The sequence below is a fragment of the Mustela nivalis genome (genome assembly GCF_964662115.1).
Source record: "Mustela nivalis genome assembly, chromosome: 7".
NCBI classification, from domain to species: Eukaryota; Metazoa; Chordata; class Mammalia; order Carnivora; family Mustelidae; genus Mustela; species Mustela nivalis.
This window is the reverse complement of record NC_139026.1, coordinates 4,771,421-4,799,200: the sequence shown is the minus strand read 5'-3', so window position 1 is coordinate 4,799,200 and position 27,780 is coordinate 4,771,421. Positions and strand designations below refer to the sequence as shown.

The window sequence follows — 27,780 nt, the reverse complement described above, 5'->3', positions numbered from 1 at the left end:
CCCCAACAGGACACATACAGGTGAGATTCTGAGATGCTGATGCCCCCTCTCTCCTCCCACCGTCACGTCTCCTGCGGGGGGCTCCCGCTGGATGGACCCGGTAGGAAGCCAGAGATCAAGGTTGTAGGAATGAGGCAGACCATGGGGGTCACCCTGGGGCAAGTGCAAGACAAAGGAAGTCAGAGAAAGGACCTGAGGGGAGGCACACCGCAGCCCATCCTTTCCATCTGCCTTCTGATCACTGACACTTGATCTTCTGTAAAGCACTCTGAAAACTGTTCGGTGAAAGTACCCGAACCCCGCTTCTCAGTAGATGCTGGCCCAGGGTCCTCAACATGGAAATTCAAAAACCAAGATGTGTGCCTCAGCTCCTACCTTCCTTTTTCCCTCTGATGTCAGAGTGACCCGGACACAGCTACCAAGCGACATACCAACAGGCTGGGCCTTTCCCAAAAAAGAAGTCCTCGAGCCCCAGGGAGGGGCTCCAAGGAACAGGGGCTACAGAGGGGCTGGTGGGACCCCTTCTGGCTCCTGGGAGCCACTGCCCACACAGTCAGGGGCAAGAGTGGAGGACAAAGGGGAGCTGTCCCTTCCGTCCTCCATTCAGCAGACAGCACGACACGGAGCTCTGAGCTCCAGAAGACTAGTCAGGACCCGAGGACTGGGGGCAGATCTGGGCACAGCGTGAGGGCCAAGGCAAGGACCAGGGGAGGTCAGTCAGTGGGCTGGCCCTGCTTACTGCCCCTCAGGCCTGATGGGGAGGTCTGAGCCCTTGGCCAGGTCCACAAGAAGAGCTGCCCCAAGCTGGAGGGAACTGGTGATAGGCAGGCTGCGGAGGAAACAGAAGCCAGTGAGAGCAAGGTTTTAGAGCGCAGGGATGGGCCAAGGGCAGGGTGGAGCTGTGTGCGGGCAGCCCTCACATTCGGGGAGCCCTGCGGTCATTCTTCTGCCAGATCCTGCCAGGTGGAAAGCCCTGAGGCCCTTACTCTGGTCACACGGACATGGGTGGGAAGGTTCCGGGATGCTGTGAAGTGGGCTGGAAGGACCGCGGGGTCTCTCGGCAGTAGGGAGGGCAGGTCGGGGAGAGACAGGCAGCCCCGACCCAGGCCCCACAGAGGACATGTGGGGACAGCTGGAAGGCTCTTGGACGGGCTGCTGGGGAACTGGCCGAGCAGGGAGATGCACTCGTCCTCTGGGAGCTGGTCCTGCAGACTGACCGGCGTGATGGGCATCAGGCCCAGCACGGGTCTGGCCACAGCGGTGACCAAGCCTATGCCAGTGGCTGCACAGGAAGGCTGGAGAGAAGGACACGGAGGGTGTGGACAGCCCGCCCAGGGTCCAGGAAAAATAACCACAGCCACACCGCGGGCCCGTGCACCCACCTCACCTGACCAGCTGGAGGAGCTGGTCCTTCGACCTGGAGTAGATCTCAAGGGTGAAGCTCTGCAGCACGCCCCACATCCACCACAAATCGCTCGGCATATTGGGCAGCCACACCGCCAGCCTGGAGGAAGGGGCAGAGAATGCTTCGCTCAGCTAAGCCCAAGCCTATGGCCCCGCAGAGCCCACCTTCCCCGTGGGCCCAGAGCATAGCTTCGGGTCCCTGCACCTGAGGCCCTGAGGCACCAGTCCGAGAGGAAGTGGAATAAGGGGTGAGAAGCACCGAGAGTATGGGCTCCACTGCAGAACTGGTTCATGCCACGGGGCACAAGCGGCAAGCACGAGGCAGGGGAGAGCTGGGCTCTGGGGCCAGGCTGGGGTGGGTTTGCAGCCCAGCTCCCCTGCTCATCAGCTGTGTGACCCGGGCAGGTCGGGGAACCTCTCTGGGCCTCAGCTGCTTCGCCCTCCAGAAGAGGACCATCGGCTTGCCTGCAGTTCCTAACCGCCTCCCTCTCTCTCTGTCCCTTCTCCTCCTCCCCAGACCTGCCCTCCTCACTCCACAGACCTCCCTCCGCTCTCCCCTGAGCAGCCAGTGACATTGCCAAAACAGATGTCTGATCAGCAGCCCTTTCTTGCTCCAAACCCTCCCACAGCTCCCCACCTGGGCCCTGTGGGGTCAGCAGAGGACCAGGTCATCCAATTACAGCTGAGAGAGGGCCTGGCTGGCCACCATCTCAGAGTCACTGGACACAGCGAGGCCTTCCCCACAATGTGCTGCCTTCAGCAGAGCCTCTCAACCAGGAACTCAAATGGACAGACAGGCCACAGGATGTAGTATGAGAAGCAAAATATAAGCTAGAGCATCACCTCCCTTTTTCTGGACTGTCTGCCTCTATTATTACAACCTACATACACATTGAGCATGTTGGTTACAAAAAATGCTAAGTCTGAATTTCCCAGCGGTCTGGACAGGTTTCTCCATCAGTGCTCACATATGGACCCTTTTTTTCTAGCTGAAAAGTCTAGCCTTTACCCTTATCCTGTTTGACTTCAACCTGTGATTTCAATCTAACAGCTCAGCGTGAGGAGAATCTGAGTTAGCAGAAAGCTCTCTCCTGGCTTTGGGTCATGAGCAATTTCAACAGCAGGGCTGATCGAGTCATTAACCTAACACAGAGCAAAACAGACCTGTGACTCATTGTCATTGACCTTTTAGGGAATAAAGAATTAAAAAAAAATACAGCTCTCCCTATGACACTTCTCTACTGGAACCCTTCACTGCCTTCTAACCCTTCACTGCCTTCTAACCCTTCCCTTCACTGTTAGGATAAAGACCCCATTCTTCACGTGGCTCTAGAGGCCTGCTTGTCTAGCCCCTCCCAGCCACTGCCACACTGCCTCACCACCACCCCTTCTTATTTCCTCTGCCTTCTGCCCCCGGACCTTTGCACATGCGGTTCCATCCCTCTGGAATGCTTTTCCCTTCTCCCTTTGCCTAATGGACACCCACCCATTCGATTATAACTCCAGAGTTACCTTCTTTAGGCAACCTTCTCTGACCAGAGAGCCCCTAGTGTGAGCCACCTCGGTTCACAGCCAGTATAGACCTCTTGTAGGAATGACAACCAGTATAGACCTTTCTGAATATTTCTAGGCAGAGGTGTGATTGCACAGATGAGCGTGTGACAGTTTGGGGGCTATGAGTTCCACAAGGTCAGGGCCTGGGTCTGAGTCAGGGCTGCCTTCTGATCCTCAGCCAAGGCTTGGCCCCTGGCTAGGCCTTCAGTATAACTATCGGTCGAATGAATGAACAACCAGTGCAGAGTGATTCATTAATCGGCCAAGTTAGAGTGGTTAGTGAGGTCTTACCCACAACCAGTCTGCCCTGGAAGGGTCTTGTTTTACAGAAAAGGAAGCTGAGGCCCAGAGAGGTCAAGAGACCCAGCCCAGGCCACACAGCTAATCTGAACCAGACCAGCCGTCAGAGTTATTTCTCCAGAAACAGCACATCTCGTCTGAGGCTCTAACAGGTAGAACAAAGGGCCAAAGGTCGTAGAGAAGGGGAAAGGCCAGAGCTTCGACCAGGAGGCCCTGCTCCTAATCCGCCGGTCACAGCTGCCCACCATCTCCCCACCAGTGTCATCTTGCAGAGGAGAACCCGTGGGATTCCTCTGGGTTGTGCAACCAGCACCAAGCGGCCCGGGGACGCCAGCCAGGTTCTGCCCACCCAGCATGCCAACTGCCCCTCCTGCCTGAGGCAATGGGCTCCCCCACAACCCCAGTGACAAGCCAGCCCCCCCTCAGGACCCTGGCTGGACCTCACCTTCTGCTCCGGAAGTAAACATACTCGAAGGGTAGTGTGTAGGGCAGCAGCAAGTAGGTCAGTGCCTGCCCAAGCCCCGACCGGCAGAAGCGGGCCCAGGGGCTGGGGTCCTGCATACATGCTCTCTTCAGCGCTATAAGAAAAGCCATGGCGTGACCACCCATGCCAGCCCCCTCACCAGCACCCCTAGGGCAGGTGGCCTGAACCCCTTTCCACCTTGTGCAGTCCACAAACTGCCCACCTCCCCGCCCCCCAGCCCTGTCTGCAGAGAAGGAAACGCACTGATCCGACCCCTAGTCTGAGGCAGCAGAGCGCCGGGCACTCAGCATGTGCTCTCTCACTATTGTCCCCAAACCGGCAGGGAGTGCCCCTTTCACAGATGAGGAGACTGAGGTTCAGAGTAGGGGAGTGACTTGCCCAAAGACCAGGCCGGGAAGTGGCAGGTCCCCAAGATGGACCCAAGGACCGAGGCTCCCCCAGTTCCTTCCATCTCTCCTGCCCCTCTCCCAGCAGCAGCAGAGCCGGAATGACAACAACCACGTCCTGAGCCCCCAGTCCCTGAAATGACCAGCGTAGAGAGGACTGGCATCCTGGCCAGGGCAGAGCTGGAGCCCAAATCCTCATCTTCAGACCATGGCTGGGCCGCCAGCCTTGACTCTGGCTAGTGCTGCGGAGAGACAGCCACGCGGAGGGGTCACAGAGGACACGGCACAGAGACCAGGCTCCTTGTTCACCTGCCGTGTTTCTCAGACCGAGTCCCTTCCCTTCCCTGAGTCTGCGTTACCTCCTCTGGAAAGTGGGGCTCAGCAGGACCTACCTCCCAGGCAGGTGGGCAAGGACTAGGGGGGGGGTCTGTAAAGGCCAGTCAGGTAACTCGGGGTCGGGGTAAGGGTGGGGGGAGGAGGTGGGGTTAGCTGGCAGCGGGCGCGGGGGGGCGGGGAGGGTATCGCGGAGGAGGCTCTCTGGTGCCCCCGTGTGGCTGCAGGGATGCCGCCTTGGCACCACAGCTCTAAGCTTGGACCTCAGGGGCTCAGCACACATTGAGGCCCACTTCTGAAGGCCGTGTATGGTCCCCCGTGCAGAGCAGAAAGAGGCGCCCTCCCCGTCCCCTTTGCCCACCCACACTGTCCTTGATTTAGACTCAACCACCATCATCTCTCCTCCCGGGCTCCCCGCTCCTGCCGCCCAGCCCAACCCCTCCCAGCTAGGTGCGGTAAACAGCGGACCTACACTTCAGAGCAGCAGTGAACTCTGGAAAGGATGGGTTGCCCCTAGTAAGCCACCCCCCCCCCCAGTGTCTCCCCATCTCTCTGCTCCTGCATCTTTCAAAGCCACCTGCCTGACCTCCCAGCCTCTGCTCCCCGGCCCTCAACCACGACCCTGCCCCCACTAAACCCAGGACATTCGCACACGCCTCTGCCTGGACGCTCCTCTTCTCCGTTTTGTCTGGCCGATTCCTCCTCTCCAGCCTCACTTAGATGCCGTTCAAACCCACATCCCTGCCACCAGGACACATGCCTGGACCCTCCTGCTGCACCATTGTGACTTTGGGGTCACTAAGCAGGAGAGCAGGCCAGATGGCTCAGGACGGAACCCCTGCTTGGGCTATTTGTTAGCTGTGTGACTTTGGACAAGTCACTTAACCTCTCTGTGCTATGGCTTCCTCATCCATACAATGGGAACAATACAGTGCCGTCCTCAGAGTATTGCTGGGAGGATGAAACGAGTCCCTCTCCAGATGGAGAGTCCAGAACCTTCTGTGTGTGCCTCTGTCACGTCCCTCAGGACTTCCTGCCCTTCCCTGGCCCGTGGGCCAAGACCTGGCTCTCTGAGGCACAGATCTGGGTTTCAATCTCCCAGCTGCCTCTCTGAGCTTTGGTTTCCTCATCGGGGAAATGGGGTAAGGAAAGCACGTAGGCCACAGTTGTGGTGCAGAGTGAATGCCACCTCAGGTCGAAAGGCCCTTGGCACCCAGTAGGTGCTTAATAAAGGAGTCCTGTCTTCTTCTAGCCCCTGAGCACCAGCAGGGCAGGGTCTCTGCCCCCTGTGCCCTGGATGCAGGGCATGGGATAGGGGAGCTAGTGCATGAAGGAAGGACCCATACCTGCCTCCAGCTCTGGTGAGAGCTGCTCAAAGTCGGGCACGTCCCTGACCAGCACGTTGGGCACCGCCCAGTTGAGAGACAGGTCCCCCTTCTGGCCTCTGTCGTGGCCGGTGTCCTGGCTCCCATCAGCCGGGGGTGGGGGCTCCTTTGATGCCAGCATCCAAAGAATTGGTTCCTTGGTAAGTCCTGGGTCAGCGGAAAGGAGGGATAAGACAGGTCAGTGTGTCCGGAGCCCCCTGGTGACGGCGACGCCCCTGGCTCTGCGGCCATCCATCCTCTGGATCCGCAAACCCCGCGCTGGAGACCTGCCTGCTGCAGGATGGATCCACGGCTCCTCCCGAATGACCTCTTCCTGCTCTCCCCTGGCCCCTCTCCGCTCCCCATCTCCTGTGCACTTTCTAGTGGTTCATCGGAGCCCAGACCCTGAAGACGCAGTCCAAGGTTCAAGCCCCGATGTCAACAGCTGCTAGCTGGGGGACCTAACTGCTCCGTGCCTCAGCCTCCCTCTCTGAGAAAGGAGAAAATGAAGATCTGCTTCAAGTGATTGTTCTGAGAATTAAACACCTAGAGAGAAAACCTAAAGCTCAAGCCCAGATTTGGGCACGTATTAAGTGCTCAGCAAATTCTTCCCGATGCTGTGTGCTTGAGGCTGTCGTGTGGGGTAAACGACACGGGTTCAGGAACCAGATGGCCTGGGTTCAAATCTCAGCTCTGCCATGTCGAAGAGCATTGGGTGACCTCCAAACTCTTCAGCTGAGAAGACCTCTGTAGCCCACCCCTTCCCCCATGACTACACACACACACACACACACACACACTCCTGGGGCCATACTGAGTTTTGTGCCCCAAAGGCACTTGCCTCTGTTCCTTTACTCTCGCTCATCTTCCCTCTGCTTGGAATGCCCTCTTCCTTTCTGTCTTCAACGTTTCCCTAGTCTTCATAACTAGTCAAAGCCCAGCGTATCTGTGGCCGCCTCCAGGAAGCCCTCCTTGCCCACCTGCCAGGCTGGGTCAGGTGCCCCCTCTCTGAGCATCCCTCCACCTCCGTGGGGACAGGTCTCCCCCCCACCAGTCTAAGGGCAGCTCAAGAGAAGGCACCCGTGCGATCCTCTCAAGGTCTCCAGCCTCCAGCTGAGGCCAAGCATGGAGCAGAGACTGGGGGAGAGAATGCGGGAGCTGAGGTCCCTAACGGTGCAAACACCTGGAAAGCAGGATCTACTCGGATTGCCCCCCCCCCCCGGCCGCCATGGGGGCTGTCACCTACCGCGTCTCTCCAGGAACCTGAGGGCGTCCAGGTAGCCTTGTCTGCAGCTGTCGGCTACCACCTGCCAACACACAGGGCGGAGGGGGATGGGCAAGACCTGGCCCTGGCCCTCAAGTTGTGGTCAAAGGCAAGACAATCATCTCCTGCTGGAAGCCATCCCTGCCCAGCCCGCGCTCCCCAAGCGCCCCCTCGGCAGGGCTCGAGGACCCCAGTGCTGGGCCGGGAGGGCCACGGGACGGCAGACAGGATGAGCTGCTCCATCTGCTTTCCTCCCCGCAGCCCCGTGGCACTTCCCTTCTCTAAGACTCCGTGGTGGGGAGGCGGCTCTAGCTCCAGACTCTCCGCTCTCGGTCTTAGTTCTCACCTCTGGAAAATGGGATAAGATGGCCTGGCCTAGGACACTCGGGACACTGCCTGCTTCCCTGTGCGTCAGGCATGGTGGCTGCCTTTGCCCTTTGATGTTTATTTCCAGAACCAGCCTGAGATAGCAGAGAAAATTGGGGGGGCGCGCACACCCGCCTGTCCCAATCACAGCTCTCCTATTGGGGACAAGGCACCTGCAGGTCCAGGAGGGAGCTCTGCCTTCCCTCACTGTGCGGCCTCAGAATGGCCACCCCACCTTTCTGGGAGCCCCGGCTTCCTCGTCTCTAAGAAGCGGCTGAGATTTTCCGTCCACCACACAGGTGGAGGGAAGGTCAGAGTAAATGAACACGATCTTGCTGCATAAATTACAAACCACGACAGCATCGAGGTGCCTGGCTGGCTCAGTTGGCAGAGCACGGGACTCTTGATCTCAGGTCATGAGTTTGAGCCCCGTATGTGGTGCAGAGTTTACTTAAAGTAAAAAACAACACAAAACACTACAGAACCATAGGATGAATCCAGGAATAGGGGAAGGCCAGGGCATGGGTGGGGTAGAGGAACAGGTTATGGAGATAAACTCTTTATCTTTGTTTATAACTTTTTATATCTTTAACTTTTTAAAGATAAAGATGTTTAACTTTTTATATTTTTGTTTATAACTCTTTGTTTATCTCTCTTTGTTGTCAAACTACCCATTTTCCAGAAGTATCAAGGGCATAAAACAAGAAATCCAGGTCTACAGTCCCTTTTTTGTCTTGCCTATGCCTCGCCTTCATGGGGTGGCAAATCTGACCACAGTTTAGGGCAGGGGTTAAGAGGATGGTTCTAGGCTAGCTGCCGATTTGAAGTCTGGCTTTGCTGCTTCCAGGCTGTGTGACTTTGAATAAGCTGCTCAACCTCTCTGAGCCTTGGGTTCTCCTGTGAGAAACAAAGATGGTCGTAGCACCTTCCCACAGAGCCTGACCCGGAGGAGTAGCAGCAGAACCCTGGCTCACGCCCCAGTCAGCGGACTTGTGCTAGCCTGCCTTGATGTGGGGCCAGGCTTAACTCAACGTTCCCCCAGGCAGGGGAGGAATAGTAAAGACGCACCTTGAGCCCCATGCCGCAGGTTCAAGAACTTGGCTGTAGGACTCAGAACATGTATCCCAACTGCACTGAGGTCAGGTGGAGTGGGGTGGGGGTGGGGACACAGCCTGATTCACAAGACCCTGGATCATGGCCAAGCCTCTAACACCATCAAAGGCAGGCACCGGGGCCCGACCTACCTCAGGGCTGGGGGGTACGAGGGCGGCGAACCCCAGGAAGAAGTTCTTTGTGGAGATCTGGAAACTGGCATTGAAGGCATTCAGCTCATGCATGCTGGCCGATGAGCTCTAGGGGCAGATGTCCACCGTCCCGTGGAAAGGGGACACAGTGATGGTGGAGGGCGAGTCCGCAAAGGGGAGGTTGTTGCTCAGAGCCCCGTCGATGTAGCGCTGCAATTCAGGGGGACTGTCTGCTCAGAGTGCCCTCTCCTGTCCCCACACTGCCACGCAACCAACCAGCCGGAACTGGGCTGCAGCCGGTGACCTCTAGCTGCCCCCAAGCCACTAGGACCATCTAGTCCAGGATGCTCCGAGCACCACCCCCCAGGAGCGGGGGAGGGGGTAGGACAGCACACAGTAGGTGCTCAGGAAGCACAGTTCCCTCCACCCACACGGCTTTCAGCAGAAGGTACCCTCGGCACCCAGAGCTCAGGGCAGGGACTCAGCCATCAGGCCCCCAAAGTGCACTTACCTCCCCTCTGAATTCGGGGGGAATTGTCCCACAGTAGAAAGGAAAGTAGAGGGTGCAGACCAGAGCCTGGGAAAACAAGTTAGCACAAACACCATAGCTCATGGTCCTGGCGTTCAGAACCCGCTCTGGGCATGGTCTCTAACCCCAGAGCTGCTGGCAAAGTTTGCTGGCGTCAGTCTCGTGTTCAACGGAGGAAAATGAAGCCTAGAGAAGTTGGCACATCCCAGCCAGATGCGCAAGGCTAAGAAGGTACTTGAATGCAGGCCTCTTCTTCCCGCTGATGGGCCCTCGCTCACTTGCGACTGCTGCTGGGATGCCCCCCCACCATCACAAGGACAAATACAGGCACCAAGTACCACTTCTCCTTTACCGAGCAGGCAGGCATTCTGTACCGATGATCTAGATATGTCCCCCAGAGTGTGTTCCCTAGACACTGATCCAACCAGATGAATTTCAAACAAGAAACCCTGACTTCTGAGCGCCTGGGGGGCTCAGCTGGTGAAGCATTTACCTTTGGCTCAGGTCATGATCCCAGGGTCCTGGGATCGAGTCCTATGCCAGGCTTCTTGCTCGGCGGGGAGCCTGCTTCTTCCTCTGCACCTCCCCCCACTCATGCCCACCCTCTCTCTCACAAAAATAGATAAATAAAATATTTAAAAATAAAAAAGAAACCCTGACTTCTTTATCCACTTGGAATTGGAAAACACTGTCTACTCTTCCCCGTGGAGGCTCTGACAAGTCCTGCAGTGAAAAAGATGCTTAACATAGTCACATTTGGGGCTTGAGAGCTCTGTCTTGGGAGTGGGGGATGGAGTGGGAGGCTGCTCTCCTGTACATGGTGTAATACTTAGCAACATCCTTGGCTTCTACCCGCTAGCTGTCAGTACTTTGCGCATGTGCACACACACACACACACACACATGTGCACATGGATGCACACACATGCATGGCACACGTGTGTGCACACAAACACATATACACGGAATTTTGACAACCAAACCGCCTCCAACATTGCCAAATGTTCCCAGGGAGGAAAAATCACCCCTGGTTGAGAACCACTGACCTAGAGCTAACCAAGCTCATGGAGCACAGAACGTTGTCTCATGGTCTACTTGGAAATACCCGTCCAACCCTCTCTGGGAGAGGCAGAGCTCATCCTGCCTCTAACCTGCTGGAGATGTAAGTGGGAGCCTTGCTCCCACAGATTGATAATAATGGTGACAGCAGCTAATGTTTATTGAGCACCTATTACATGCCAGGCCCTGTGCTATGTGCCATCCAGGCAAAGATGCTGGGCTAAACTTGAGGCTCCTTGGTTGGCTTCCTCGAGAGCCCATGGACTCGCGCTCACAGCAAGGGTCTGGCCCCTCTCCTGCACACACTAAGAATCTGATCATCACAGACTCAGAAACAGTCCCCATGTTGGGTGCTGGGGTCAGCAAGATGAAGCAGATTCTACATGAGGCACCTCTGTCTGCGGGGACAGCACAGACCCTAATAAGAACGGGGAGCAGAGCTCCAGGCCTCCCTCCCTGTCTCCCTCCCTGCCTGAGCCTTCCCAGGGACCTAATCCCTACTTGGCCCACCTGAGCACTCCCACAGCCTGTCACTGGCCTCCCTCCCTGACCCTGTGACTCTCTGTCACCACATCCTGTTTTAGGACAAACCTGGATTTTTTCCTAATCCACTGTGGGCGGGCACCCCTCCCTGGGAAAGCAGGGGCCCTGAGTACAGAAGCTGGATTTTGCCCCCTCCCCAGCCAGTCCCTTCTGTGTTCCACCGAGGGACCTTCCCAAAGCAAGCAAGGAGTCCCATTCTCACCTTGTGGCCCCTCTCTGTACTTCGACTCTGTCATTCTCTCATTTGTAAACAAACCCAAGCCTCAAGTGACCAAGCGACCATCTCCCGCCCCCACTCCTGGGAAGGACTGTCTGCCCCTTGGAAGCACCTGGAAGTCACTGCAGAGATGGAGCGAACTCACCTGCCTCTAGGCCATGGGTCCCACCACAGGCTCACCTGGATGACTTCATCACGGGTTGCAAAGTCGGTGACTATGATGTTGTGTCCATCCGGCCAGCGAGTCAGCGAGATGCCGAGCCGCTGGGAGGCGAGGATGTGGATATCGGAGGGCAGGCTGTCCTGCAGCTGCTGCCTGATGTGCTCGATGGGTGCGAAGGCGGGGTGGAGGATACCGAGGCTCAGCCTGTCCACCTGCTTGACCATGCCCAGGAGATGGGAGCAGCAGAAGTCTGCGGGCGTGGGGAGAGGTGGGGGTCCTCCGTCACCCGGGGGCCTGCCCACATCCGTCCCAAAGACTTGACCTCCTTCCCGGGTACCATGGGAGTGGAGAGTCTTCCCCCTCTCCAGCTCAGAATATCTGTCCCCGGCCCTACATTCTAATGCTGTGTCCACCTTTTGATCTTGGGAACAGTCTCCCCAGCTCTGATCAGTCCTCGGAACAAGGGTAACCGTACCCCAGGTCCTCAGGGACCTTTTCGGGATCCCCTGGGATCATGTTGGGTGTAAAGGGAGCAGGGCAGAGCGCCAGGCACCGGGCCCTGAAACGCCCCTCTCCGCGCCCTCTCCCTCTTGCGTGAAGCCGACGTTCCCTACCCCCGTACCCCCAACCCCACGCACCGACGGACTTGCCAGCGATGATGGCGATGGCGTTGAGCGCCCCGGACGAGGAGCCGTAGAAGCGGCGGGCGCCCTGGAGGAGGTGCGGGGCGCGCTCGCTGAGGCAGCGGGTCACGCCCACATGGTAGAGCCCCAGGAAGCCGGCGCCCGAGAAGGACAGGCTCCAACTGCCCTCGTCCTCGTAGCAGCGCATGGCAGTGCGGTCGGCCGGGCTGGGGCGCGGCGGCCGGGCAGGGGGCGCTGGAGCAGGGCGCAGGAATTCCGCCCAGATGAAAGGCTCGGGCTGGAGCCCCGCTCCGCCCCGCGCCGCGCCCCCCGCCGCCCCAGCCAATGGGATCCCCGGGCCTCGACGCCCCGCCCCCCCAGGTGCGCGGCGGGTCGGCCCCGAGGTGTTACCCGGCGGGTACCCCGGCGTCGCCCCCGCACGCCTGCTGTGGGGTGGATCGCGAGCTGTGACTGCGGGATGACCAGCCCCGGAGCAGTGGCGCCGGCGCTCCGCCTGATCTCTGGGAGCAGAAGGGTTACTCCCGCCCCCGTTTTACAGATGAGGGAACTGAGAGGCAGTGAGGGAAAGTGTTAGCCGGCAAGTGACAGGGCAGGACCCGCAACACCCGCCCTTTGGGGTCAAGCCGGACTTCATTCTGCAGCTGTGCTGGTTCAGGTACCAGGGACAGCTGGAGTCAGCCGCCGCAAGCTGTGTGACTTTGCGCGAACTCCGCACTCTCTCTGGGCCGCAGTTTTCCCTTGGAGGCGAAGACCTACAGAGCCCTTCCTGCTCTGGTGGCGGGTCCTCTGGCGCAGACCTGGGCGGTGGGGTGGGGGGGGGGGGACAGCTGGGACAGCAGCGCGGGCACTGGGCTCAAGTGTTCTTTGCAGTCGCCCTCACAGCGCTGCGTGGATCAGGACCGCCGTGCCCGTGTTCCTTTGGGGACACTGAGCCCTGGAGTGGCTTAGGCACCTGTACGGCCAGGAAAGGCCTCCAAGAAAAAGTGCCCACACCCTTAAAACTGGGGCAGTGGTTCTGGAAGTCGAACAGGCGAGGGGTGAAATTAAGCGCCCCCAAACAAATGACTTGAGGCGTCCATCAGGGTGTTGCAGAGGAGGGGGGGGAGTAGCCTGTGGCTATTGATCATAGGGGTGACTCCACCCACCACTTCCCCCCACCCAGGGAATGGATGAATAATGAGGATGGGACAGTTCCCCGAAGGCCATAGAGCCCGAGATATGATGAGCAGAAGAAGGAGGTTTATTGCCTGGTGTCATTTATGCAAACGTTTAAAAACACTCCCAACGCATTGCTATGTATTTTTAAAATAATATACTACCCACCTGGGAGATGGATTGGTAGGTCACGCTCTATGTATGTATTAGAGGGCGAGCCCCAGGGAGTGGAAGGGAAGGAAAACAGAGGTGGACTTTAAGTCAGACTTGCATGCTGGGTCAGTCCCTCCCCCCACCACTCCCAGACAGAGTAAGGGACAGACCAGTGGAATAGACCCTCCTGGGCTCAGGTCACTCGGCTCTAGGGTGAGGGCCCAGAGGCCCCTTTCCTTGGAGGGAAGTCAGGCGGAGTCTTCATAGGCAGACCGGTGAAGGCTGACAACCTTCCTTGGCAAGCACGCCCCTCCTACCTGACCCTGGGCTAAGCGCTGTCTCATTTTAATCTCACAACAGCCCTCAGAGATAGACAGTACTACAACCCCATTTTGCAGATGGAGAAGCTGAGACATAAACCAGGAACCCAAGAAAGCCCAGCCAGGAAGGGGCTGAGCTGGCACTCCACGAGTCTTCCTGTCGCCTTCACAGGAGAGAAGGGTGTGAGCAGGAAGTGGAGGTGAGGGGTGCCCAAGCTTTAGGCTGGAGGAGTCCATAGGGACCGGGGTGGTAGGCATGATGTTTCGTGACTCGGGAAGTAGAGGTCTTTCTGCAGGAATCAGGGCAGAATGGTGCTTCTGGGAGACTCCCAGAAGCCTGACCCTGGGATTTTTTCTTATGCCAAAAAGCAAGAAAGTGTTTGAAAAATGGTGAGGACTTCTCTAAAGGATACAGAAGCCAGCTTGGATGCCACAGATTAAGGGATATTCTACTAAGTAAGCTGCCCATACTCTTAAAAAAAAAAAAAAAAAAAGGCGGGGGGTGTTTGGGTGGCTCAGTCATTAAGCGTCTGACTTTGGCTCAGGTCATGATCTCAGGACCCTGGGATCGAGCCCCACATCAGGCTCCCTGCTCAGCGGGAAGCCTGCTTCTTCCCTCTCCCACTCCCCCTGCTTATGTTCCCTCTCTCGATGCGTCGCTCTCTGTCAAATAAACAAAAAATAAATAAAAATCTTAAAAAAAAAAAAAGGCTAAGATCATAAAAGATGAAGAAATGCCACTGACCAAAGAAAACCAAAGAGATGAGACCACTGAGAGTTGACCCTGACCCGGAGGCAGAAAGAGCCAGGAAGAACGCGATTGGGACAACTGACAACATTTAATGTGAACTATGAATTGAATCACAGTGCTGGTTTGATGTTCCATTTACCAATTTTAAACATTCTACTGTGGATCCACTAAAAAAATTTCTGTTCTTAGGGAATACCCTGAAATAGTTAGGGGTAGAGAGGCATGGGGTCCGCACCTACTTTCCAGTGGTTCAGAAAAATACCTCTACTTCTCTGTACCTGCGTCTACCTCTCCGTCGGCCTCTGTACATGGGGAAAGCAAATGTGACAAGTGTTATTGATTCAAGACTCTGAGTAAAGGGGGCACAAGAGTTCTTTCTTTGCACAAGGCATGGGACGTCCTTGAAAACATGAGAGCATACGAAAAGAGAAAGGAAACAGACAGCCAACAGTTAATGCCTTCTGGTCTGGCTCCTGGGGAGCTAGAGGGAGTCCATCTGCCACCATAAGTGGGGAGTCCTGTCCAGGGCCAGTGTTTCAGTGGAGCCTTTGGATTGGAGACCGATCAGGGATCCACGGAGGGTGTGATAGGGACTCCACGGAAAGCCAGTCAGAGTATCTGTCCCATGGCCACGTCTCCTTTTCCATGGATCCTGCAGAGAGAAGTGGTTGGAGCAATAGTAAATGTCCCCAAAGGCAAGAGAAGCATAAGAATGAGGATGAGGAGAGCCCTCCGGTCACCCCCGAGCTGAGCAAGAAGGAAAAGAAGGGGGCGCCTGGGTGGCTCAGTGGGTTAAGCCTCTGCCTTCGGCTTGGGTCATGGTCCCGGGGTCCTGGGATCGAGCCCCACATCGGGATCCCTGCTCAGCGGGGAGCCTGCTACCCCCTCTCTCTCTGCCTGCCTCTCTGCCTACTTGTGATTTCTGACTGTCAAATAAATAAATAAAATCTTTAAAAAAAAAAAAAAAAGAAGAAGAAGGACAAGGAGGTCAGGGCCACCGTAGCTGCGAGATGGGGACAGGGACACCAATGAAAAGAAGACAGAAGGGAGGAAGAGGTTTCAGACCCACGAAGGCCACTTTAAGCACTGTTCTCTTCTTCTTGAAAGAATGCGGCATTGGTCTCCGAAAGGGGGAAGTTCCAGAACGCTATGCTTCTAGCGACTCGGGCAATGCTCCTGCCTTGTCCTATTTTAAGAATGGGGTGATGAGGTCGGCCTCTTGTGAAGCTCCCTACGGCCACTGGGGACGTCCCCATGCCCTGAAGAGCTCCAGACCCCCTCCTTTCTGGAGAGCCAAGAACCTGGTGCCACATCTGGCCTGCACATCTGCCAGCCCTAGGCGCTCGGTGTCAGAAGAGCCGCAGGGTCTGCCAGGGGTCGGGGCTGCTCAAGGGCCCCCGAGTGTGGTCCTGTGGATGCCCGTTGCCATCACGGTCCCACCGCACGTTCAGAAGTCTCTTAACAATGACACGATGGTCACTGACAGCAAAGGGACCCTCAAGTTCCCGCGGTTTTGTAAACATCGAGACAGCCGGAAAGCCTGCACAAGGCAACTGTGCAAAGCCACGCGGCGTCTGTCTGGCTGTCTGCAGAAAGAAGGAGGACGTTTGCCATGACCCCAGGGACACCTACTGTGGAATGTTCTCAAAGGTGCTCCTTCTCCAAAGTGTGTTATGAAGCCAAAAAAGTGTTAGACAAGACTTTATGTGTTCTGGGAGCCCTGATAAGCACAACGACTGACTCCCTCATTGTCTCAGAAGTTTTCCCGAGAACAGGAAGGGCCCCGAGACCGATGAGAAGATGTAATCCGGACAAACAAGCCCAAAAAAGACTTAGAGCATCGGGGTAGTTTGGGGAGCCTGACAAAACCCAAGCAAAGTGGTCAGAAGATGGGAACTCGAAAAAAAATGCTGCTTCCTGGAACATACCACAGCCAAGGCTCTGTCCAAGGAAAAAATAGACTTTCCTAAGATGTGTGATCATTTCTTGGGCAGAACATGGCTCATTTTTAAAGTTGGTTGCTCTCCTAAAGCCACAGCAACAAAGGTAGCAAGAATCTATCTCCCAGGACGGAACGTGAGGGATAATGCATGCCATGAAAGGAACCAACGCAGCAGAAACAGAATCGGGGTTTTATTTTTCTTTAATTTTTTCAATTTTTTTTCTTAGAATCGGGGTTTTAACTGCCCAGAGGGAGCAGTGACATGAAACTGAACTGAGACACATGAAGTCGGGCATGTAGGTTCACACTGCTCATCGCAGAAGAGCAAGTCATCACAAAGCCGGCGTGGCATCTGTTCCCGGGGATAAAGACCCCGGGGATTTACAGGTGAGTCAAGGTCATTCTGAATTCCAGGTGATCTGGCCGAGAGTATCAAAACAAAACAACAGAGCCAACCAAGCAAGCAGCAATAGTCCTCAGCTGTTTCCTTGGAAAGGGCAGTGACGGGTCCCAGCGTAACCTTTGGTACACAGGTGGTATCTGGGTATCGCCATCGGGTCTGTTGAGACGCAGAGGCTCTGGAACAACGAGATTGATTGCACTTAGAGAGAGGACCTGGCACTTACTGGGCGCCTGCTGGATGCCGGGCGAGCCGACTTAAGAGTCTGAGACATACGCCTTTTAAAGGGCAATTGCAAGAAACAGATGTTCAACCTGATATGATTTAGGGGGATGGGTTCTGTGTCCCCCAAGAACTCTCTCAACTGTCACACAGAAGAAGGAACCATTTTATTGTCTTTTGTTTTGAAGCACAGCATGAAAACCAGTAAGTAGAAAAACAGAAAGTTCATGTTTGACTTAACACCAAGGATACATTTTTAGGGGCGCCTGGGTGGCTCAGTTGGTTAAGCGTCTGCCTCGGTCTCAGGTCATGATCCTGGAGTTCTGGGACTGACCCACTCATCCCGGTCCCTGTTCAGCGGGGAGTCTGCTTCTGCCTCTCCCTCTGCTCCTTCTCTTTCTCTCTCAAATAAATACATAACATCTTTTTTTAAAAGAATACATTTTTATTTTTTTCATCATGATATTCGTACTCTTGAATCCCCATCACCCGCTTCACCCACCTTAAGAAGAAAATTTTAAGTATCCCACCGTTTAGACTTTATCCTAATAGATCTGCAAATCAGTGTATTGGGATTAAATTATGGGAGGATTTACAGAGGAGGGTTAGAGCACCTATGGTAACGTTGCAGTCCAAGGTTTTATCTCTACCTCTCAGGAATATTCCAGAAGAGGCTGTCATACACCAGCCTAGACCACATGCAGGGTCCTTCTGTTGGGGAGAGAGGAAGAAAGGAAACCACGGAAAGCAGCGTATGGAGTAGAACGCAAGAGGTGGTGAATGGCTTAGTGTGAAATACATAGAATTGAAACAAATAAAGCCATCACACGGCCTGGAGGGAAGACATCCTCTCAAAGTCTGTCCAGAACTTCAAACAGTTCCTGTCACCATGTTGCCAGTTAATTTCAGGGGCGCCTGGGTGGCTCCGTCGGTGAAGCGTCTACCTTCAGCTTCGGTCAGGATCCCAGGGTCCTGGGAGGGAGCTTGCATCGGGGCTCTCTGCTCAGCAGCGAGTCTGCTTCTCCCTCTCCCTTTTCCCCCTCTCTGTGCTTGTGCACTCACTTGGTCTCTCTCTCAAATAAAATCTTAAGAGAAATAAGTAGATTCAATCCCCTCTGCCCAGTGCGCTCACTGTCCTTCTACTGTTTCATTTCAATGATTTCTTATTGTTTGCCTGGGGAGGTGGGGAGAACACAGGGGATGAGGACGCAGATTTGACACCACGGACTTCCCCATCCGTTGGGTAGGGAAGCCTGGCCCTTCCGCCCTGCGCCGCCCCTGCCACCGCCCTAGGCTGCTTTCAACGTCACTGAACACTCCCGGTGTGCCTCTCTACCCTGGTCTGTTTCACAAGCTCGTAAAAAATCATGCCTGCTTGGTGGACAGGTGGAACCAAGCCACATGGTGCACGGCGTACAGTCGCCTCCTCTGGTCTCATCCCAGGCCTGGCAAGGACTTGCAGGGTGCTGTCCCGTCCTCCTCTGGCCTGGTCGCCCCCCGTGTACCTCCCCGCAGCCTCTGTGCGTGGCCTCCTTCTCCTAAGGCCACCTGGCCATTCATATTTGGGATGCGTTTGTGCAAGATCATCCCCATCCCCTCTGGTTTTAGCCTTTATTTATTTTTTTTAAGATTTATTTATTTATTATTTATTTGACAGAGAGAGAGAGAGAGAGAGAGAGAGTGAGAGAAGGAACACAAGCAGGAGGAGCAGGAGAGGGAGAAGCAGGCTCTCTGCCGAGCAGGGAGCCTGATGTGAGGTTCGATCCCAGGACGCTGACATCATGACCCAAGCAGCAGGCAGACGCCCAACGACTGAGCCACCAGGCGCCCCAGCACTTATTTACGTTTAAGAGGTGGAACGATCCGTTGCTGGGAGAATAAGACAGTGACTTCTACTTACTGAGGTTTACATGTCGAGGTTCTAAAGTTAAAAAGAGAAAAGAAAAGAAGGGGCAGAACCGAGCCCTTGGAGGCCCTGATGGACCAGGGTGGGGCAGCGCAGGGGACACCGATCTTCACCAGCCCAGCAGGCCTGGCAGGTAGCATGGGCCGGAAGGACTGGGACTGGGAGCAGGTGGGAGGAATTATCTGTAAGAGGCAATGATTTATTTTATTTATTTATTTATTTATTTTAAAGATTTTATTCATTTATTTGACAGAGAGAGACAGAGCAAGAGAGGGAACACGAGCAGTGGGGTGTGGGAGAGGGAGAAGCAGGCTTCCCGCTGAGCGGGGCTGAGCAGGGAACCCGATGCGGGGCTCGATCCGAGGACCCCAGGATCATGACCTGAGAAGACAGATGCTGAACGACCGAGCCACCCAGGCGCCCTGAGGTGGAGGTTTAAACCAGAGAGGTTAATGGCGATATGGCCAGGCCATCGGCAGAAGAGGAGGAGGAAGGGGTGGGGGAGGAGGGGGAGGTATTAGCAGCTGGCAGATTCTGTTTCCTACCAGCCCACGGCTCCTGCCTCCGTCCAAGCTGCCCACCAGGCTCGTGATGTGCCAGGATCTCCCAAGATCATTTTACCCTGGGGCCCCGGGCCCCCATTTGAGAACCAGGCTGCCTCCTCTTGAACCCTGGAGTGGATTCTGCCCTTGAGGTTTGGAACAAGTCCGTTTCTATCCCCAGGGCCTCAGGGCCCGCACCTGTAAGTCACGGGCATTGAACTGTGTCAGCAGATCCTAAGGTTTTCAAGAATGAGAGACCTGCTTAACACACACACGCACACATGCACGCACGTGCACACACACACACAAATGGGTGTGGGATGGGTATCAGGTGACAATTACTGTCATTATAACATCCTTTGAGAAAACCCGGAGTGACTAAGCGTTGTTGTGAATCCAGTAACACTCTGGAAAAGATGAGCAGTTTGTTGGCCACAAGGAGCACTGGCAGAATGTTTGCGTGTAAGGAATCGGATTTGCCCACCGACGCCGGCTGCGTGCTGCGGACACGGATGCCGGGGCCTCAACACGCTCCTTTCTGCGGGCCGGTGCACACCAGGCCCGAGGCACACTAGGTGTTTCAAAACGAACCTGCTGCTCCCTGATTAGGTCAGGAGGAAGCAGGCTGGCCCCTCCAGGTCCGCCTCACGAGAGCTGGCTTTGGAACGGGAAAGCAGACCCCAGTCCCACTTGACAGAGCCAAGAGCAGTTTCCCATGGAGCATTTATAAAGAGTTTCTCGGGCCAACCAGCTCAGAGGCTTTGCCCTCCGGACAATGGAAGCCTGAGCTATTCCAGACAAACGGGACTGGACGGTCTAGCAGTGCTGTCCACAGGCTTACTGTGAGGGCATTCAGGGCAGACAGACAGACAGACAGACAGGCTCACTGAGATGGCAGGGGGAAGAGGCGGCGATGGCACCTCGGGGACCCCTTCGGGACCCTGGGCCCAACCTCCTAATTGTCCCAAGGAGGAGGCCGAGGGTGGACAGTCCCCATGAGGTGACCTTCCAGGGCAAGGGGCTCTCCCAGGGAGCACTCCCCATCCTCTGAGGCAGGGTACTTATCCCCGTTTCCCAGATGAGGGGACTGGAGCCCAGAGACACTATGTGGTTTGCTGGAGGCACCCAGCAGAACAGGCCTAAGTAGGAGCAGGACCCTGGGCCTCCAGACACGTGCTGCCCCCGAATGCTGACTTAATCCTGCAAGGGAGGAGGGGGCCGGCTCTTCACAGCGTCCCCCAGACTCAGCCCACGAAAGAGAAGCCTCGGCCCCGGGAATGACCCTGTTACCAACACGCCGAGCCACGCCCGCCTGCCGGGAGCTGGAGCCCGCGGGAGACGTGGCCCTGGTGATGCGGTGACTCAGGGCCTCCGCCTTCATTCCTGCCCCCGGGCCTCACCCGCCCCCGAGGGCCAGGTGGTGCTTCGGCCTCCCTTCACGCAGCTGGGCCGCTGACCTAGCTTAGGGATCCCCGTCCCAGCCTTGGGGAGGGGCCAGGAGCCACCATCTGACCCCCCAATTGATGACACGAGAGAAGAGATCTCTGGTCTGGGGGTCTCCGGGACACGAGGGCCGAGAACTCAGGCAAAACAGTACCCGCCCCTTTTCTAGATCCGAACACCAAGGCCAATCTTCTTCCTTCCTTTATCTATTGTGTCACACCTCAATCCAAGAAGGACTTAAGGGGACTTAGAAAATACATCCTAAATGTGATTTTTTTTTTTTTTTTTTTAATATGAGGCAGGGACAAGGGGGACATACCGGAGCTGAGGTTGGGGTTGACAACGAGGCACAAGGGAGTGGGTGTCCGAGCTCGGCCCAGAGAAGAGCAGAGGCTGCTTCAGGGAAAATCTCATGGGCAAAACCCCAGAAGTGAGGGGTGCCTGGGTGGCTCAGTTGGTGAAGCCACTGCCTTCAGCTCAGGTCACGATCCTGGAGTCCCGGGATCGAGTCCCACATCAGGCTCCCTGCTCAGCCGAGAGTCTGCTTCTCCCTCTGACCCTCCTCCTTCTCATGCTCTCTCTCTCTCTCTCTCTCTCTCCCCTTCTTATTCTCTTTCTCTCTCAAATAAATAAATAAAAATCTTGAAACCAACAAACAAAGAAACCCAGCAGTGTGAATACTGAGCTGCTGGGTTTCGGAGCTCCTGGTCTCTCAAGGCAGCCCAGGCTGACCCTGGAGCCCTTCCCCGTGGGCACCCTGCCCTCCCCTCACGGTGTTTGCCTCTGAAAAAGCATCTGGGTTGTAGGAGTTCCCAGGAGGGGACTCACCATGGGCAGATCAGGGGAGGCTGCGTGGAGGAGGAGCTTGGAAAGGGCTTGAAGGGGGAAGGGTTGGGGGAGACAGAGATTCAAAGAGGGCATTCCAGCGCAAAGACACGGAGATGGGAAAGCATGGGATGTGGCCAGGCCTCAGGAAGGGGAGCTGTGATATAGAACAGAGGGCACGGAGGGGAAGGATTTGAAATGAGGCTGGACGAGGTTGGAGGTTTGGGAGGAATGGACAAGGGCAGGCAGGGTCTAGGCACCGGTGCCCCCAGTCCTCCTGCCCTTGGCTTTCATGCGGCCCTGGGTGGATACTCTCCCTTTGCACAGAGGGGACACTGAGTCACAGACAGGTAGCTGGCAGAATTTGCACGCAAGGTCCTGGCTCAGCCTCAGCCCCAGGACCCCACCTGCAGGGCTGCCCCTCTGGGATTCAGGGCCCAGGGCTCCAAGAAGGAAAGCAGGGAGGAGTCCCCCGCAGCTGGGGATGGGGGCTCAGGTTTCTGGGCCTCTCATCCCACTCCAGCAGCCTCCCCCTTGCCCCCAGGGTGGGAGGCTGGGCCCAGCGGGTCTGGGCATCCATCCGCTGCCCTCTCTGAGCTGGTTTGAACATCTGTGCAACAGAAATGGCAGTGTTGTCTCTAACCAGCAAATGCTTTGCAAAATGGGCATGCTTGGGAGGGAGGCTAACTGGGCTGGGGCTGCCATCACCTGTCCCTGCAGGAGGGACACAGCTGGGGAACCCAGGCTGGGGGGCGGTCTTTGGGCTGCAGGAAGAAGAAGGGCCAGGACAGAACACTCAAAACAAGACAAACGGTAAGCTGCTGTGAGGCATCAGTGCGGCTGAAGTGGGACGACTTTCGGGGGCTGGGGTGCCATGGCAGAGGAGAAGGGGTGCGCACAGCCAGTTGGCAGGCAGCACGACCTGAGATGGCCCGAGAGCCCCTGTCTTTGTGCCCTGCCTCGTGACTGGTCCCACGCAGCCAGGTACCCCCCTCCCAAGCTCTCGCCGAATAAGCTGCGGGCATGGCTCCCACGCAGGACCCAGGCCAAGCGAGCCCCCACGGAAAGGTGCACCATCATCCTGGCCCTGCATTCTCATCCTGGTCTTCTTCCTGTCTCCCTCCCTGGAGGCGGCAGCCTTCTCTGGCCAGCGCCATGCACCTGTCCCTGCTTCTCTTGAGTACGCACCCCCAGCCCTTGTCTCTCAAGCTCCGGGCCTGGAATTTTCCATCACCTGTATCAATACCCCCATATCCCCGCCCCCTCTCCTCCCCTCTCAGTGCCAGGCCTCCCCCTGCCTCCCCTGCTGCTCACTCACCGGGCCCTCCCCTCCAACCTCCTCAGACACCTCACCCCTCCCGCCTCCCCCCTGCCCTCCCCACTCACCTCTCACCCCATCACCTGCAGCCTCAGATTTCCCCCATGAGACGTCCCTCCCACACACACTGCAAAGTGGCTCCGGTCCCAGTCCCGGTCCCCAGCTCCCAAACCTCCCTCCAAAGTCCCGCTCACGCAGGTGTAAACCCAGCTCCTCTAAGACCCAACTCCCCCTGAATCTCCAACACAAGCTGATCCCACTCCTCCACCCCACCCCTGCCCAGGGGTGAGGGGTGTGCTCTTGCTCTCAGGCTTACAGAGCAGGCCGGGGCGCCATCTGTCCCAGGCTGGGGAGCACGAGCTAGGCACCCCCTCTCGGGGCCTGTTTCCTCCTCAGAGAGGGCTTGATAATGCCTACCTCCTTCCTTCCAGCAGACAACTGCCCTCCAGTTCTTGAGAAGACAGGTGTACGCGTACACGCGAGACACCCACTCAGAGACAACTCAGATGCTAGAGGGAAAGATGAAAACAAGAAGTCCTGAAGCAAAATGGAAGAAAAAAGCCAAACCCAGGGGACAGACCAGCAAACCTGAATGGGACGGACTTTGGCCCCGACAGCCCGCGTGAGTTCCTCCTGCTGTCGAGAAAGGGGACAGACTCAGTACACCTAAGATTCAACCACTTGGCTGGTTTTGTTTTGTTTTTAAGAAGGGGGATTTTAGGGCACAGAAACCCAGGCAGATAGGAAGACAGAATGTCTCTGGAAAGATCCACAAGGAGCGAGAACCCTGGTGCCCCTGGGGAGCAGGGGCTTACCAGAAGACAGACATGTTCTGACCGTGTACCCTTTCATCTGACCGTGTGCATGTATTAACTGTCTTCAAAGAATCAGAACATAAGACCCAGCACCCGTCTCCCAGGATTGTCGATTACAGGAGACACATGCAGGTTCGCTGAGAGGCTGGAGACGATCGGTGTACCCCACGGTGCTTTGTAAACTGTAAAGCCCTCCGGAGGTAAACTCGTAGTGATGAAGGTTCCTGGATTCAAATTCTGGCCCCGGCACTTCCCGGCTGGTGACCTGGGATAATTTAACTGATTGGGGCCTCAGCTCCCTCACCTGCAAATAGGACAATAACACTGCTTACTCCGGGGCGCCTGGGTGGCTCAGTGGGTTAAGCCGCTGCCTTCGGCTCAGGTCATGATCTCAGAGTCCTGGGATCGAGTCCCGCATCGGGCTCTCTGCTCGGCAGAGAGCCTGCTTCCCTCTCTCTCTCTCTGGCTGCCTCTCTGTCTACTTGTGATTTCTCTCTGTCAAATTAATAAATAAAATCTTTAAAACAAAACAAACAAACAAACAAAAAAACACTGCTTACTCCATAGGGCTGGCATTAAGTATGCGAATGCAGGGAAGATGTTGGAGTCGCTCCTGGCCCCGATGAACACCCAGTCTATGTTTACTGTTCCGCTTTGGTATCACTTACGCAGGCACACGGTGCTCCTATGGTGAGGGTGAGGTCCGTGCTTCCACCTGTGCCTTGAGGAAATGGGGCTTGAATGTTTGCAGACTGAATGTTTAACCTGCTGCCAAGAAGAGGCAGAAGGACCCGCTTCCCCTGGGTACACGAGAGCCAGGAGTGAGGTTCAGCCTGCCCTTGTGAGCGCTGGGAGCAGCAGATACCGGTGACAGAGGCCAACCCAGTGTCCCTCCTGCCAGGGACTGTGGGGCTTAGCTCTGCCTGGGGCATCTGGGACAGAATGCCTCCTCCCTCCTGTTCAGCCCAGTGTGAAGGGAGAGCCCTGAGGTCCCCAAGTGGGCAGTCCCAAGAGCGGCAAGTACTTGCTGGTTCTGCTTCTGCGCCCTGCCCCAGGCCAAGTGCAAGCCCCTGGAGATGGGGCTGACCCTTCCCTGCCCACTTTCCAGCGAGAGTAGATGAGGAGCGAGAGCAGGCTGGGGGCATTTCCTCTGGGTAGAGCCTGAAGGCAGCTGTGCTAGCAAGGAACAGCAGAGAGGGTAGGAGGGTCCTGGTGTTCTGTGTTCAGCTGCTCATAGATAGATAGATAGATGGATGGATGGATGGATGGATGGGAGCCCCTGAAAGAGGCCACATGGTAGGTAAGAAAAGGAAAGACCTCCCCAGCGGGTCATCGGAGTGGGCCTGGCACCCAGACCTGAGCGCTGGGATGCAGGCAGACTGCCCTGCAGGGGATGGAGGCAGCTTGGTCGTAGGGACCCTGGAGAGCCCGGGGCTCAAGCTCACCCTCTTGTTTTTCAGCAGGACTGATCAGCCATCACAGTTTGGCGAGGACAGAAGTGACAATAGCGGGGATACACACAGTAGAGGTGCCCCGAGGGAACCACAGTCCAGGCAGGGTGGACCCCTCAGCTGGCCATCATAACAGCCACTACACTTAACCTAAAGAAGCCAGTGGATGTGAGTATCAGGATGAAATTTGTCCCTGCACAGAGTTGTTGGGGCGACCGGCTTTGAGGGGTATAAACACCCACAGAGAACCTCAGAAATATTGGGGGGAAATGGACCTTCCTCTATGTCAACCACGTGGAATTTGGGACATCAGATCCAAATCTTAATGTAAGTATGATCCCCAGTGGGAGAAAGGGAAGAGGAGGGACACTGAGGCTGGGACTAGAGCAGTAGGCAACAGAAGCAGGCAGTGATGGGGCTGGGATTGGGATGGCCAGTGTGGAAGGACATTCAGGAGGGGGAAGGGGCAGAACGTGCAACTAAAGACACAGGGTCTGACATGGAGGAAGATGCCTGATGACTCTCCAGTTTTTGATCTGGGTGAGGGGGTAGACAGCAGTGCCACTGGTTGAAATCGGGACCTGGGAAACAGAGCAGCTTCGGGGGCAGGAGATGAATTTGGATTCGGATATGTCTTTGGGATCTAGAAAACACCTAGGTCCAGGTCTGAATTTCCAGTTGAGGCAGGTGTGCCCCAGCTCACACAGCCAGGTGCTGGCAGCCCCCAGGGGATTTCCTGACCTGTTGTCACTGTTGTTGAGAGTAGACAGAGCAGTGTGACTTCTATAAATAGAACCCCGCGCCCTAACCTGTTCCCAGAGGCAGCCCCCACCCCCACACGTTTGTGGCTCACCTCTGTAGCTGGCCAATGGTTCATGAGGTCCGTGTTACTCATCTCTCCTCTTGGACCTATGCTTGAGAATTTCTCCAACAGGAACTTCCATCCAGACACATCTCGTGCACAAGCCAATAACCTATTATTTCCCAGGGGGGTTCTCACTGTACTTACTGCTCTGTGTTTGGATTCTACATTTCTTGGGGTCTTTGTCTGCCCTTCGCCCTGCTCAGGAGCCAAGCTGCCTTGGGAGCATGGGGGTGGCAGCACTCTGTCCTGCTTTGATTCACACATCCCGGTGGCAGGTAACCCCAGCTGTCTCCAGGATAGGCCCCAGCTTGGGGGCAATCAGAGGTTGATTCTGGCCCTTGGGAGGGTACCAGACCACAGCAGATGGAGCCCACGACCACCTCATCCCACAGGCATGGCTGTGCTGGCCCTCAAAGAGCCTCCACCTGAGACCTCAAAGATCCCTGAGGACCTCCAACGACCCAGCTCATTCCCAAGCCCCTTACCATCATCCCAGTGGTCATCCAGCCTTGCTGGGGGACCTCTGTCGATAGGGAACTTCCTCTTGGTGAGGGAGCCCTCTTTCCCATAAGAGAAATGTGAACATTAGAATCTACCTCCTGTACCTCTACTATGGGTTTCAGCTCAGCCTTCTGGGAACCCAGACTTGCTCCCTCTGCCTGGTGCAGCCTTGAAAAGGCAGGCACCCAGCACCGCAAGCAGGTCCTTACACCACTTTGTCCAGTAGGTCCTCTGAACCTGTGCAAGGTGGTAAGTGCCACTCTAAGATGCAAAACCCAGAACAGAAACCCCTACTCCTGGGATAGTCACAGCTCAGACTTTCACTTCATTATGGACACTCTGCTTCTGTTAATGTGGCCTCAGGTCTCATTAGACTTCTGGTAAGCCTTATCACACTGACTTCTCCCAGGCAGTGTCCAGCCACTTAAATGCTCAGACTCTTTTCATGAAGGATCTTTCCATGCCTTCTCCGTATTCCACATGGGCAGCTTTTTCCCCCCTTAAAGTCTAGAACAGCACAGTCCAATGGAAAGATAATGCCAGTCTTATGTGTTACTTATAATTTTTAGCCACACTTAAAAAAGTAAAAAGAAAGAACTGAGATATTTTCAACAATGTATTTTATTCCATTCAGTATATCCAGAATATTATCATTTCAACTTGTAATAAATATGAAAAAGCATGAATAAGTGCTTTTATTCCTTTTTCCGTAAGGGCCTTTTGCTATTAAAATGTTTCAATTTGGATATTACATTTTCAATAACTAGAGTAATGTGTAACCCGACCAAAGCAAGAAAGTCGTTTCATGAGAAAATTGTACATTGCTTTGGCTTGTACACCGAAATTTTAATTACTGAAAATAAAATAAATTTAGCCCCTCTGGGGCATGAGCCTCATTTGTAATACTCAGTAGCACAAGTGGCCCGCAGTGGCCACATTGGAAAGCAGAGATCAAGAATTCAAGAAAGAAACTGACATCCCCCAGTACACACTGCTTCCAGGTCCCTGGTGCCTCTGAGAGGAGTGAGCTGGTGGCTGCCTCCGGGGAGCCCACCATCCACACAGGGAGATATATATCCACGGATGATGGGCTGGAGGCAGCCTGAGGCACTCGGTTGACAGCCAGCATGAGTTTGTAAGGAGGCGGTTTTCAGAGGCCAAGTGTTCAGGGCAGACAAGTCCAAGAGGCTTCCGAGAAAAAGCAACATTGGAGCTGGGCTTTGGAGGCCGCAGGAGGATTCATCAGGTGGGGAAGAGGAGACTCGTACAGAGGGGAGAGTATGAGCAAAGGCACCGAGGCAGGGAGGAGTAGGGAGGA

General features: G+C 55.7%; 1 protein-coding gene and 1 long non-coding RNA gene across 2 annotated transcripts; both read right to left on the bottom strand.

The window, feature by feature from the left end:
• Nucleotides 1-745: 745 nt before the first annotated feature.
• Nucleotides 746-12,093, bottom strand: PNPLA5 (patatin like domain 5, triacylglycerol lipase; the record flags this gene model as incomplete). The annotated part of the gene is given in 11 exon segments (XM_082738941.1): nt 746-768; nt 771-829; nt 1,388-1,504; nt 3,704-3,836; nt 5,808-5,993; nt 7,072-7,132; nt 8,700-8,807; nt 8,811-8,909; nt 9,211-9,276; nt 11,227-11,459; nt 11,848-12,093. Coding segments are annotated over 11 exon segments (1,278 nt in total). The 5' UTR covers nt 12,041-12,093.
• A 4,264-nt stretch (nt 12,094-16,357) lies between these two features.
• On the bottom strand, nt 16,358-24,173 carry LOC309869189. The gene is made up of 2 exons (XR_014314042.1): nt 23,248-24,173; nt 16,358-16,752 (listed from the first exon to the last, which is right to left on the bottom strand). It is a non-coding gene; the product is annotated as an uncharacterized lncRNA (long non-coding RNA).
• Nucleotides 24,174-27,780: the final 3,607 nt, after the last annotated feature.